The sequence below is a fragment of the Eumetopias jubatus genome, unplaced genomic scaffold (assembly GCF_037043125.1).
Source record: "Eumetopias jubatus isolate StellerSeaLion01/CBP00866 unplaced genomic scaffold, mEumJub1_p1.0 scaffold_1, whole genome shotgun sequence".
Taxonomy (NCBI): Eukaryota; Metazoa; Chordata; class Mammalia; order Carnivora; family Otariidae; genus Eumetopias; species Eumetopias jubatus.
Window position 1 is genome coordinate 6,005,694 of NW_028274807.1, and position 14,683 is coordinate 6,020,376.

The following is a 14,683-nucleotide window of genomic DNA, read 5'->3' on the forward strand; positions in this document are numbered from 1 at the left end:
TGGAAGGAAGAGTGGAAGGAAGGAAGGAAGGAGGAAGGAAGGAGGAGCTTAAGAAAATAATCAGAGCCCCTGATTATTTAAATTGACTTATTATTTCAAAACCTGCTCTGTTCTAGTCATTATGGGAGCAAAAAAAAGGGAAATTGAATAAAATAATAGTTCTGATCTCTTGCTAGTGGGAAGAAGGCATGTTTACAACAAAGTATTACACAAATTCTAAATGATAAGCAACATACTATGGACACCAATAAATGCTATGATAATACACTGAAGGGGAAGATTTTTTTTCCCACAGGAATTCTTAGGAAGGATATCACATGGTACTGGTCCCTAGACCCCAAAGGATGATGTCTTAGGATTCTGGACAAACGTTTTCCAGACATAATCCTAAAATCTTTCTGGATAATATTTGAACAATCAAATTAAAGGTGTTGCAAACTAGTTTTACTCCATACCCATTGTGAAAAACAATAAATTCTAGAAATTACAGATTGAAATAAAGTAGTTTAGGTTATAGAAAGGATGGTTTGTGAGCAATCAGGAAATTACAGGGAGCAGCAGAGGCCCAGACAAATTCTACTTGCTTTGGGACACGGCTGACTAATAAAGGAGTACCAGGCTGAAGTCTGGGCAGGCTGAGCCCATTTTGGAGGTGCCAGAACTCCAAGGGGGAAAGCTAATGTATTAGCGGGAAGACTCCAAATTTGAAGAGTTTTGAAAGGCTGGAACCAAAGAAATAAAATGTAAAAGGGATCATTGTAAAACCTTCTATATAAGTTGTAAAAATTCATTTGCAACGCACATAATGAGGATCGTGTCCTCACGGGTGTGTGAGAAAGAGAATATCAAAATATGACCAGTTTCTGCGCTCAGCCTTATTTAATAAAGGACAATAAGAAATCACAGCTCTTTCATAGAAGGGAGTCCCAGGAAGAGAATTACCTAGAAATTATGCTACCTGAGGAGGGATTGAGAAAATTAGAAACTTCAACTTGGAAAAGAGACAGGTGGCTTGCATCAGCAAGGAGATACTCGCATGGCTTGTGAATGGTTCCAGGTGTCCTCATTATGTCCAGGTAGAAATCACAGCAAGGGCTCTCACCACGAGAGCAGAATGATGTTTCCCACAGGGAACTGTATCTCCAGGAAAAGCTGATGTGCCTAGCAGGGACTGGGCTGAGCCTGGAGAGGAAGATGACTCGGCCATTGGAGAGAGGACATGGGAACAAGAAACCACCGTGTCAAGTGCAGAAGGCTGTGCTGGACACGGTGCAGAGGGGTGCCTGAGGTCCAGAGAACCAAGGCACCAACTTCACCTGGGGGGCTTGGAAGGCTGCGCAGGGCAAGTCGCATCTGCATGTGGTGCAGTAACAAAGGAAGCTTTCCAGGAGCCCTGTCATGGGGTCTGCAGAGAATGCAAGAGCGAGAACCTGGGGGCTAGAGGCTGGACGTGAGGGGCAGCAGGGCTGGAAAGACTGCTTGGGACCAGCATGCGAAGGCTCTTGCTCTGTTCCGAGTCCTATCGGCAGGGAGGTCCCTTTGAGAGTTGCAAAGCACAGGTGTGACACAGTGAGGGGTGTGTTTCAGATCCATCCCCCTTCCTGCAGGTGCATGTCACTTAGAGGACTGACACACTGGAGGTGGGGAGGCCAAGGAGGAGGCTGCTGACTCATCATGAAATTCGAACTGAGCAGAGAGAAAAAAAGCAAAGGTCCCACGGGGACATGTGGAGGTGACAGATCAACAGACTTGAAAGCTAGTCAAACCTGAGAGCGGGAGGTGGGGCGTTGTAAGAGTGGCAATAGCATCGAGCCCTCCCTGGAAGGCTCGGTGGCCCAGCTCATTTGAATATCTGCCCAAGACACTGTGGCAAGGAGGCAAACATTTACTGCAGCGCTGACTTGAAGATTCTTTCATGCTCTTAAGATTCCATGATTCTAAAAGTGTTCTTCACTTGCCCCAGATTCTCTTCTCACCCCTAAACAAAAGTGTGTCCGAAATTTTGTCATCTCTTTTCACGATCCCTACATGAATATGAAGAAGACCCTGGACCCCATCTCAGTCCTGCCATCTCTCTCAAACTCGATTCCAGATCTGCCCGGAACGGCCTTACCTCATGTCCCACAGCTTACGCTAACATGGCCAAGTACTGCGGTAGGTTTGAAGCCAAGCATCTCGGCACCACCCACGTTGCTGCTTCCATGTCCTTTCAGACTCCTGTGCTTGTCGCTGTGTTATCCTACATCCAGCCCCGCATATCCTCAATCTTGCCATTTCCCTGGACTCCCTGCAGCCTCTCTGCTGGTCCCCTCCACACCCAGCAGTCCAAATTCTTGCAGACACCATCCATCTGCTCTAGCATCAAGTGCTCCCCGCCCCCATGCTCACTACAGCCAACCCTCCCAGACTCTCACCTTCGCCACCAAGTCCCTGTCCCCAGCCCCCATTGCACCCACTCTGGATGGACCGATGCTAGTACACAGCACCCACACCCACCCATCACCACCTCTGCTCTCCTTTCACTCCTCTTCTTGGTCCAGATTATGGCCAGTAACACAAAGTCACACCTCCTCAACTCCTTATGCCTTGACCAACCCCAATTCACAATCACTCCTGGAAACTTCTCTCTCCAGTCAAACTGACCTACCCCTTGCTTCCTGAAGGAGCTCAAATTCCAGTGCACACTGATTTTGTGCCATGGAGCTCTCTTCCCATTGGATCCTATGCTATCCAAGTCCCATGCCCCCTTTAAGATGAGCAGTCTTGGATCTTTCCAGATTGACTCAACCTGAAACAGATGGTCCTGGGATCATCTCCCTCAGTCAGCTGGCGCTAGGTGTCTGTGCTCTGTGTGCCCCTGAGGATAGGACACAAATCCCACTCTATGTATAAAGAACCTGAAGGAGAGTGATGGAAAAAAAGTTTGAACCAACAGACATTGGTTATGAATTCCCGCTCAGCTGCAGCAGATTACGGAATGTATCTGGGTCTCGATTTCCTGGTTCCTGAAGGAGGGCATGATAATTCCCAGGCAGAGACTGGCACAATCCAGATTCCCAGTGTGTGCTCCATTGTGACCGTGGCCCACCCCGTGTCCACTCCCAGAAGACATTCGCACACAGTCCCCACCCGGTGCCACCTGTGCTGTCGAGCCCCCATCACAGTGAGTAAAACTCCACCAGCGACTCCCAAGAGCAAACTCACAGAAGTGAATTTCAATTAATAGAATTTTCTCACAATTTCAGATGAAATCAGGAGGAGGACATAGTAACCAGACAGAAAGAGAAAGGGATGTGTTGTAAGATGATAAGAGTAGGGAAGCATGGACCAAAATGGCTCAGGGTGGAGGCAGCTGTGGACCAGCTTAATCACAGTGAAGACACCTGCTTGCAGTTAGAGCATGCCAGTATTTGAGGGGAGCTCTTTTCCCACATGTTGGATGCTGTAATTCCTTAGCACATGGATATGAAAAAAATCATGAGAGAGAAAACTGCGCTGACTTCAGGAACAGAAAAAGCATGATGATAATGAGCAAAATAAGGAAACCAGGTCCATTCTGAAGATGCTGGAGACTGAATTACCTTCCAATCATGAGCTGAAGTACAGTGTGTACTCCTTAAATTTCCCCCTCTTTTTTAGACTGTTGGGCTAGCCACTGCTTGGCTGTTACATAGAGCTAATTAATCCCACGCTTTTGGCATGATATATATATTTACTTTGCAAGTGTTAAATCATTCAGGAAGAGAAGAAACTCATGTCTGCTTGGTCGTTTCAAAGACATGAACTAGGAAGTTAAAAGCTGGTTTGCTTTCTTTGCTTCACCATATGGGTGGGGTAGAAGAGAGCTGTTTCATTTCCCAGACTGAACCCATCTGTGCACAAAACCAGGGCCCCATTGTGAGGTTGCCAGTGGGAGCTGGCATGGCTGACTTGAAAAACTGAGCTTTGGTTCATGGAGGCATCAGCCTATGGGTGGTTATCCCTGTGACTGCCCGCGCCCCCTCGGTAATCCCATGCTGCTCCCGACATGACAATGATTGCACTTAAATGTCGGCCCCCAAAAGATGAAAGATGAGATGAAAATGCTCCAACATTTGCATTTCTCCCCTATGGAGCCAGTCACATTGCTGAATCCATTTCCAGAAAGTTCTGTTCATTGAATACTACATTTAATATCAAGACTTTTTAAAAAGAAAAGCAAGAAGAGGGCTTTTGTATTCTAAGAAAGCAAACATTCATTTCTTGCTAGAACAAAATGTGTAAAAGGAAAAACAAAGTATATTTTAAGGGAGATGAGGACTTCAAAGCAATGCCACCAAAAATGTAGAAAATTTTTTTCCACATCATTTTTAGACAGAATTTCTTTTGTCAGGGGTGGTAACCAAGTCTTAGTAAACAATGTCCTCAGAGACAAAAAATAAAGAAAATTTTTACTTCGGAATTTGAAATAAGCATCTGAGTTTCTAGACACAGTGCTATGCCATTTATACAATTCTTTGATCAACCTAAGGAACTCACAGCTCTATAATAATGCCTTTTTAAAGTGATCTATAATGTCATATGTTTTTAAATTTTGATATTTTGATAACAAAAAGAGTAGAATGTGTACTACATAAATAAACTGCTTTCAAAATGTTAATTTTCTGACTACTGAAAATAAAATTGGGTTTTCAAAAACAGGCAAATAAATACACTGTAAGAAGACTTTAGCAGGTGTCTGAGAATTTTTATGATCCCAGAGTATTATGCTTTTTTTGAAATGTATATTTGTGTTTATATGTATATACATTTCAAATATATATATATTTCAAATATATATATATTCTCTCATGTAGAAGAAATAAGGAATCCACTAAACTTTTGGTTATTAGTAGTGCTATATGGATTTACATTTACATTTTAAAATGGCTGTTGTCATCTGACTCTGTAGAATATTTGTTATAAATGCCTAAGTGAATGTTAATGAGTTGTTTATCATGTACTAATATTGACTTTCTTTCCCCAGATGCGAAGAGTTTAGCTGAAATGCTCATGAGGTAAGAACAAAACCTACCATCTCAGATATCATGTTTAAAAGAATAATTTCCAACTTGCTTTAATGCTTTTTAAATAATTATCTGAAATTGATAGCACATCTTACTTTTGATACATAAAGTCCATTCTATGTACCAGAAATCCATGTTATGCCTAATATGGTATGTATATACCAAATAATATACTTTTATACATGCCATAGGTAGTTGTCTTGTTGACCAAACTCACCCAGTGGAATGTTTCCCGTTAAGCTGGGAATAAAAAGGCACATCAAAGGAAGTAGCTTTGGTTTTGTTTCCACCTAAATATACTACCTTTGAGGTTGAGCCTTCTTCTTTAACAGTTAGTCAAGTGAAAAGAAAACCAAAAAGGCTTTGGGTGTTACGCACAACTAATGAATCACTGAACACTACACCAAAAACTAATGATGTACTATATGTTGGCTAATTGAATTTAAATTTAAAAAAAAAAAAAGAGGAAATGCATTGTGCACTGTGCTTTTCTAAGGAGACGGGTTGATCAAGAAAGATTCTCCTTGCCCTCAGCACCCATGGCACCTTGAGCACCCCTCCACTAGAGCACTCACCAACTTCTGCTGCAAATATCTATTCACTGTCTGGTTTTGGAGGTCATAGCCTGATATGTCATCCTCATGTTAGAAATACCAGCACTATAGTTGATGAATGACTAGTGGTAGTTGAATAAGTAAGTGAATGTTCACAGCTGTAGGAGACACCCCAGTATTTACATTTTAAGCCTTTTTTGTATTGTAATGATTAAACCAAAAGCGAAAAAGGATAATCAGAGTCTGGAAATCAGATAAGAAAAACGTCAGGGACCCTAATGGTGCTGCCATTTTAGGATACTGTAGGAGAAAAAAACGATGGGCTATGGGGTCTCTCCTACTCCCCACCCCACCACAGTTGGATTTAACATCCTTCCCCATCTTTGCATATAGAATTGGTACTTTTTTTTATTATTCACGAAGAGCCCATAGCCCATATCACCAGTATCTTTGAAGACCTAAGGCAGAGGTCAACTGCCATTGGCCCATTGATTACATTTTACACAGACATCTTTGTTTGGCCATACCGTGTTTTAAAACTATGTGCATTGTAGGTAAAGGATATGGAGGACTCAGGATTACTCTGAAATATTTGGAGTGAGCAATTAAATAAACATAAGTGACATTTGCTAAAATTAGGAATTAGGAAGATAGATGCAGGGTACAGATTTTTTTTTTTTTTTTTTTTTTTTAGGACAGGGGAAGGGAAATGTTGATGGGAATGAAAAGACTTGTACGGGTCATGTTGAATTTGGGATGCTTTCCAAGTGTCCAATGAAAGTGTCAAATAGATAGCTGCTAGCAGGAATCTAGACCTCCGAGGAGAACTCAGAAATGCAAATGGCCTGTAAAATGTATCTTTCATAATGGGTCTTTGACCACATCCTTCTAGATCAAACTTGCATGAGGAGAATATGAAAATCTATATGAAATGCTCTGAGTCCATGCTCTAATGTAAGTCTGTACTTGTTTGCTAAGCAAGTATTGGGACATTTTTGTGGTCACGTGGAAGGCAGCCAAACACACATGCACCTGTGCAAAGCAAATCTGACAAAAGATCTGGAAAACAAAACAAAACAAAACAAGCCAGAGTCATTCAATTTATAGTAATTTATCTAGCAAATAAAATAAACTTTCTAATGTAGACTTAAAAATATGAATTCATTGACGACATTTAGAAACAGAGATTTCTTTTTTCCTTTCTTTTATTATTATGTTCAATCAGCTTACATGTAGTACATCATTAGTTTCTGATGTAGTGTTCAGTGATTCATTAGTTGTGTGTAACACCCAGTGCTCATCACATCACTTGCCCTCCTAAGAGATTACATATAAAATTGTGGCTTTCTGACTTCTCTTGAAAATATTCTGGCCATACTGGGCACAGCTTAGAGATAATGGCTGTCTAGAGCTCCATCAAATGTTCCCTGCAGACTGGGCATGACTTTTGCCCCGTATAACAGATCACCATCCCCATCTCCACCCCAGCCAACTTCACTGGGTTGTACCCCAGCCTGGGTCCTGCAGCCCTCCCAGAGACCTTCCAGCCACTTCCTCTGGCCACTCTTCAACCAGGGATCATGTCTCTGCCCAAAGCCCGTGACACTGGAATCTGTGTTTTCTGACATGTTCAACATTTGTTTGGTTAGGATGAGTTGGTATTAGCTTCTCTAAGGTCCTAGAATGCATCCCTCCCCCTTCTTATTAGCCCCAAGCAAGACGTCAAAAAGCATCTTCTTCATTAATAGGTCAATCACTGTGGTTGAAAGACCACCTCTTGAGTAAAGCAGGAATTAATAGTGGTATTTGAGGTTAACAGTTGCCAATATGAAATTAGGAACACTCAAACTAGTAATTACTCCCACTTAAGGTGGTTGAGGTGGTTTTCCTCCAGAGGGTACAGTGATTGAAAAGAAGAGAATTTCCAAGCTTCTCAAATAGGTGGATTTTTATGGGATTAATTTAGAAGCAAACGCAATGCTTTTAATCATGAAGAGTCAGTTCACTCTAAGTTTGGCAGGTTAATGGGGCCAAGCAACAAAAGACCCTGTCACCTACCTGGAGATTTGAGGGCCAACCGTATTTCGAATGTGGTCTAGAAAATCTGGGCAAGTCATATCTGTTGGTATAGAGAAGGCTACAGAACTGCTGTCTCTGATCTTCACTGCTGCTTGAGTGGGAAATTGAGGACATAGCAGCCTGGTGCAGTGAGAACATAGAACCACAGGCCTACATTGTAGGCCTCATGTTGCCACCTGCTGGTTCTGTGATCTTAGGCAAGTCATTTTCCCTCATATGCCCCACTTTCCTCATCTAAAAATAACAATTTGCAATATTCCTAGCTTTATCATTCTGTGATCTTGGTGAAGGTAACTTATTTTCCAACCATGTTCCACAAAAAATGTATCTGCATACTTTAGTGGGATTAGCTGTCCCAGGGCCAAGAAGGCAGATGCTACTGTGGGACAAACACAGATAAGCTGGTGCCAGGGTATCCCCCACAAGGTATCATCTCCCATCTCCCGTCGCTGGGCTTTGTGCATCTGCACATTCCGCTATTTCACCCATGCAGATCACCCCCCACAGAGAGAGAGAGAAGAGAGACTTCACCCACCATGCCCAAATAGAAAGGGTTTTCCTTTTTTATGGTTATGTGAAAATAATTTAAAGAAAAATACCAGCCTTCTAAGAGGTAAGACTAGCCTGCTCTGAGGCATTAGCCAATACGTGGTTAATATACAAAGACCAGTATTATTAAGAGCTAGCTATAAGTGGAAAAGGGTGGAGAAGGGTTCAAACTGAGAACTTAAATAAGTTTAGCTTTTTTGATGTTCAAATTTTTGACAAATGGTAAAAAAAAAAAAAAAAAACCACTGACCTATTATAATGAGGTCCTGATAACCCTACAGTTATTCTAAACTTACGGAATGCTTCACGTCACATTTGGGAAGGTGGGTGATGTGCAGACTTTTTCATCAGTCCCCTCCCAGCCCCACAAAGCTTAAGGAAATACTAAGAGTTTTAACAACTGCAAGTAATTTATTGGCTAAGCTGGGAAATACAATCCTTGGTGAACGAGGGTCAGCTCTTTGTCATTTTAATCAGACAACCAGATGGCAAATGGATGGTGGAAGATGATATTTCAATAATAACTAACATATTTAGCATGATCCCATATCATAAAAAAGATGCAATTTTGTTTCTACAGTGAACACATTCAGAATCTTTTCACAAATGAGTTTTCCTCAAATAGGTTTTTCTTGGGGGGGGGATAGGGTTTACTGCTGTTTTAATGACCAATTGTTATAATTTTAGAGAATCAGCCTTCCTAGAACCATAGATTATAGACTATGTCAGCCACATTAAAAAAGTTGAGACCTAATAATCCTTTAAAATGAGAAGGCTATTACTGCCTCTGGGACTTGTCACTCACTCCCACTGAACCCCCCCAAACAACATGATTTATTCAACAAGCTTCAGCAAATACTTATTGAGCACTTACTCTGGCCACACACTGCTCTAAGTTCCAAGGGTATACAGGGACAGAACGGAAGGAACTATCCCTTGTAGAGCTCATATTCCAGTGGAAGAGACAGATCACAAACAAGATAAGTCAATTAAACATATGCTCAAGAGTATTCAGTGCTGAGGAAACAAGATTCAACAGAGGATGGGGAGGAGAAGCATCAGCCGTGCCCAGAGCTGGGCCAATCTGGCTCCACTGAAGACAGCACCTGCACCAAGCCCTGAAGCCAGAGAGGGAGCCAGCCACTTGGCCACTGGGATGGGGAGAAGGAGCATTTCTTCTAAGCAAAGGGAACAGCAATGCAAAGGGAGAGAGGAACAAGTAGCTCCTGAATCTCAAGGTTTGTTGGGCCATGTTCTTGCCTTTCCATTACAGGGCTTGACAGCGTGCCTTCAAGGAGAAGGAGAAATTTACTTCCAGCTTTGACTGTCTCTGTTTATGAAGTTCAATCATATTCTAAGTCCTCGTGCCCACTGCAGTGGGGCACAGTAGCTATTTAGCATGCTTCCTGTGTCAGTCTGACAGTGGACCCCTTATTGTTAAGGATAGTCTGTGCTCGGGTTCATAGTGTTTAATAGAGCAGCCGCTGACTGCCTCATAACTATTCATGATGAGCAGAAGGAACTAGCTCACATTTCTATTTTTGGTGCAAGGACAAGCTCAAGTCCCTAGCGGAGTTTCTAAACAGACCTTTCAGATACTCACAGAGGAGTAGTTCCCCATCTGTTTTTGTGGAAATAGAGCTTGTCTAAACTGCAACCCCCAAGTCACCAAAATGTTCTTCATTTTATACAAGTATTTGAATCTTTGCTTTAAAACACACACACACACACACACACACACACACACACACACACACAATGAAAGCATAGTTAAGTAAATAATTTCAAAAAGTATATAGACTATGTGAAAAATTCAGGCCAAATTTTGAATTTGGGCTCTGCATAATTAGCATGATCTAGCTACATAACCCAGTTACTTATCTGCAGAGCAAGAAATCTGGTTCAAGATCAAGTCCTAAGTAGGAATGACGCACCTCTTAGAAGCTGTTGTTTCTGTAGGTTGTTTTGTTTAGACTCAAATGAGGGAAGGGCCATTACAAAGTATTTGGAATATTAACACAGACTTCAACATGCAAATGTCTACAGGGGTTCTTGAGTGAACTTGACCTTTGGATTATTAATATTCCTTCAGCTACAGGGTTCAAGGGTAGATGAATCCTCATCAACAAGAAAGGACCTAGGACTCCTGGAGAATGCTTAGTTGAGAAGAAAAACATTTAAGACGTAGTATGACTATCCTCTTATTGTTCTTTACCAAAAGTAACTAACACAGAGGTAAATCATCCAGTGAAGTAGGCTCCAGAAATCTTTCCCAAAGTAGATTTTGGCAACTGTTGAGCTGGATTTATGGATGCCATAGTTTATCACATTGATGAATTATTCTGAATGATTGTTGCTCCTTAGAAGTTGTTTTACTACACAGGTGACCCTTGAATGATGCAGGCATTAAGAGCGCTAACCCCCACATACAGTCAAAAATCCACTTATAACTCTTGATTTCCCTAAAACTTAACTGCTAGTAGCCTACTGTTGACCAGAAGCCTGACCCATAACATAAACAGTCAATTAACACATACTTTGCGTATTATATGTATTATATACTGCATTCTTACAATAAAATAAGCTAGAGAAAAGAAAATGTTATTAGGAGAATCATAAGGCGGAGAAAATATTACAGTACCAGACTGTATTTATGGAGAAAAATCTGCATGTAAGTGGACCCATTCAGTTCAAACCCGTGTTCTTTAAGGGTCAACTATACATTATTTTGAAATCTTCTCAATCCTTACAACTCTGTAAAGACCGCACAATCACTCCTGTGATGTGGGAGTTTTTTTGTGTTTTTGTGAAACATGCAGATTATTTTTTTTCTGTAGGCTGTAACTGAATTTGATTATCCTATGCCATTTTACTACCTATTTTCATTTACTTCTAGAAGACAGCTCGCTCTAAGAGTAATTTTCTGGTACACAAATTCTTACAGTAGTTGGGTTTTGTTTTTAATTCTAAAATATGATATCAGTTAGGATAAACTAGTGTCAGGGAAATTAACAAGGTTTATGATTTGTTACTAGAACAAAAATAAAACGACACCAGATGTAAATACAAATCCATTAGTAGAAACCCCACCCAATGGGCAGCCAGCACGCATGCTTCCTCCCTTACCATCCCTGGAATATCTCAGGTCTGACAAATAAAAGTGTTGTTGGTTTAAGAATCACTTTTTTTTTTTTTTTTGGTTTTACTTAGTGTTACATAAGAAAAGGGAAATTCCAAAGGTTCTATCAATATGGAACCAATCCCTATTGACAGTTTTCATTCTTTGAGCCTCACAACTGACTGCTGAAGCTTAATATTAGTAAATATCACTTGAATGAAGGGAAAAAAATTTTTTCCCTTCTCCTTATCCCCTTTTCCTTCCTTGCTTTTTTTTCCCCCCTCCCCTCCCCACAAGGTATTCAAATAATTGGATACCAAACCCAGTTGATGTATAAGCACCTGTTGGCATCATATAAGTCTGAACTGCATTTGTTCCTGAATCCCCTCTATTTTATCCCTAGTAAGAATACCCGGACTTCGGATACCTTGAGCAAGCAACAACAGACCTTGAGAATGCACATTGACATACCCAGGGCTCAGCTTTTGATTGAAGAGAGAGACACAATGGAGACCATCGGTAAGGTGCCTTGTTCGTGGCTTCACACAATGTGGCTGCCACAGCTGTGCCCTCTCAGCCCCAACCCCAGTAGTTATGGGAACGTCTTGAGTGCTACACAAGCAAAGGTAGAAGGGAGGTAATTGTTATTGAGGAGAATAATAAATACCAGCAAATGTGGGAGGGGAAATGAACTTACACGTAGCTCAGAGGTCACCTGAGACAGGAGCTCCCCAACTTTGATCCATGCTGGATCTTTCCTGCAGAGACTATTGGTGCCTCTCCAAAGAACAAACACCTGTAATCAAATAAGCCTAGAAGGGCCACACACTAAAGCCCCATCCTAGAAATTCACTCAGTGCCTTCTTCAGCTACAATAAGGCCTTCATTAAAGAAAACATTTAAACTCTACTTAGTATTTAACAAACAAGTGTCTTTGCATGGGCTGCCTTTTCCCCATCCCTCAGCACCATGCACACACCCTGGGATGGGGTCCTTGGCAGTGCTTTGGGAAACACCCAGATCCATGTTTCACCTGGAGAACTTCTGTGTCTGGTTCGCCCAGAACCCTGCTGTCTTGACTCTTTCCAGCCCTTTCCATTCAAAATCCGCTGTTCTATACTGCCTTCTGACACAGGTCTATTTATTCCAGAATCAGAGACTTTATGTTTCCATTGCAATAACGATCAGAAGAATAGCTAACATTTACTGAGGGCTCTCTAATGTCACCTACTTTTATAAGCACTTTATGTGCATCCTTTCATTTAACCCACCCAATCAACATAGGAAAAAGATACTACTTTGTAATTGGAGCACCGAGAGCTTACATAGCTTGCAGGTCACTTAGACTAGAGCAGAACCAGGGCAGGGCCCCCACCCAGCCGCCAGCCTAGGCTCCTGTGACTGTCACCACCTGCTTCCATATCAACAAGCTACTTCCCAGAAGCCCTCACCTTAGAAATATCACTCGGCTTTCCAGTATCCATAGAGACAGACTCTAAGGCAGGTTGCCCAGTCTGGCCCTTTTCAAACTTTGCCCTGTGTTTGTTCTGGAAGGTGTTTGCTGGCACTTGGTCCCAGGGCAACCCTATCCTGTGGTTTGGCTAAAACTACCGCACTCCTGGCACCTACGCTAGAAGCCTCCTGCCAGAAAAACAGTGGAAATGGCCACATTGGCAGAACATCTCCGTTGCTCCTGTCTCCCGCCCTGCATGATTATGTTCTAATAGTACAGCAGAGACATCTTGACTTAAAAGTTCCTAAGTCCTAAGGTCTGGGCTGCTGTTGCTGGCTTTAAGTTTGGTTCAGGCATAATAGCACTTGGAGAAGGTTGGTCAAGCCCAGTGTGGCCCTCAATCAACTAAATTCAGTTAAATACTACCTGTGTTCTTGGAGGGCTCACTTACTCATCCTAAAATACATAAGATTTTATTCGATAGCTCCCATCAGGACAAAGCACCAGGCTTTGTTCTTGATCACCTTTACCTTTCAGGAGTATAGCTGGAATCCCTTTTATTGAACTCAATAGGTTGGGCATAAAAACCAAGATTTCCTCTGAAACATCAGTTCAAAAATCAAAATATAATTCCTTTGACCTTATAATATAGTTACAACATTCTATAAATGTTCCTCATCAGACCTGTTAATCATTGTCCCCATGGTGGTTACAATAGGTAGTCATTGCTGGCCTAAGCATCCCAGGCTGTCCATCGTCACTGCCCTTCACCGGAGATGTGTCCTATTCTTCACAGGATCATCGATCACCAAGAGTCGTTTACCTCCTGGTGACGCTTAACAGTTGGTCAATGGCATTTTCTAATTATTGGGCAGTAGAAATGTGATGCTTTAAAACACTCTGGGCTCTGACTACAAGAATCCAATAGGAGAATGCCATTAATTTCCAGCCAGAATGAATGGTTAACCTCACACACTGACAGGCACCTGAAATTTCCCATTAAGAGTTTGTACCCTAGCCCCGAAGATAATCCAGAGTGCTCTCCGCAGGGCTAAGTGTTGGAAACCAGAACACGCCAGTATTATTAGTGAAAAACGAACGTAGATGTTGGGCTTCTGATGCCAGGTCCAATTGTAAGAACCTGTTTCTGGAGAAAGGCCACCCAGTCTGGGGGCCAGGGGAAGGCTGCGGCGTGACCCCCCGCACTGAGCCCCGGATCCTGCTGTGGTACCAGCCCGCGCTGCATCCCACGCCAGGATGCCAACAGACACCTTGGCAGTCTCTCTTCTATTTCCCTGCCAAGAAATTTTATTCTAACTTCAAGAGGCTTTCCTCTCCTGCCAGAGCCTGAGTAATTGGATTTTGTAAGGTTCATTCTGTTCAGAGCCTTTTTTGGACACAGAAGTCTAACTGTGTTGTTTATGACTTTCACATCACCGTTCTGTGTCAAGGCACACCGCAGCGTGGTCCCAGCTGACTGATAAACTCATATGAACAGCATCCCAGGCTGCAGTGCTTGAAAACGTATGAATATATCCATATATCCTAACGGAAGCTTCCCTTGGAGTAAAAGAGTTCTTAAGGAAGTGTGAAAAGTATCACAACAAAGTAATGAAAATCTTGAGACAACCAAATAAGGACACACAGCTCAACCAACAGCTTCCATTCCCAAGCACTAAAATGCTCCTAATTCGTCTGAACCTAGGCTCCTGCTTCCCTAACCTTCAGATGCCAACTGGGCTTGGAAATCTGACAAGTGAGTCATTTTGAGAAATCAATTAAAGGATGTTCTAGAGTAATTGAGGCTTAGAAGAGGTGGGAAGGAAAGGAACATACATCAGAATCTTTAAAATAGAGGAATCAATAAACTCTGAAGACCAGCCCT

The 14,683-nt window shown here is 42.1% G+C and overlaps 1 protein-coding gene across 1 annotated transcript in view; it reads left to right on the forward strand.

Annotated features, from left to right (window-relative positions):
• The window catches only part of DSCAM (DS cell adhesion molecule), a 672,449-nt gene that overhangs the window by 633,268 nt on the left and 24,498 nt on the right, over positions 1–14,683 (forward strand). Inside the window, exons 28-29 of the mRNA XM_028126500.2 lie at positions 5,006–5,036; positions 11,749–11,864. Of these exons, the coding sequence (XP_027982301.1) occupies positions 5,006–5,036; positions 11,749–11,864 (147 nt within the window). The remainder of the gene's footprint in view (positions 1–5,005; positions 5,037–11,748; positions 11,865–14,683) is intronic.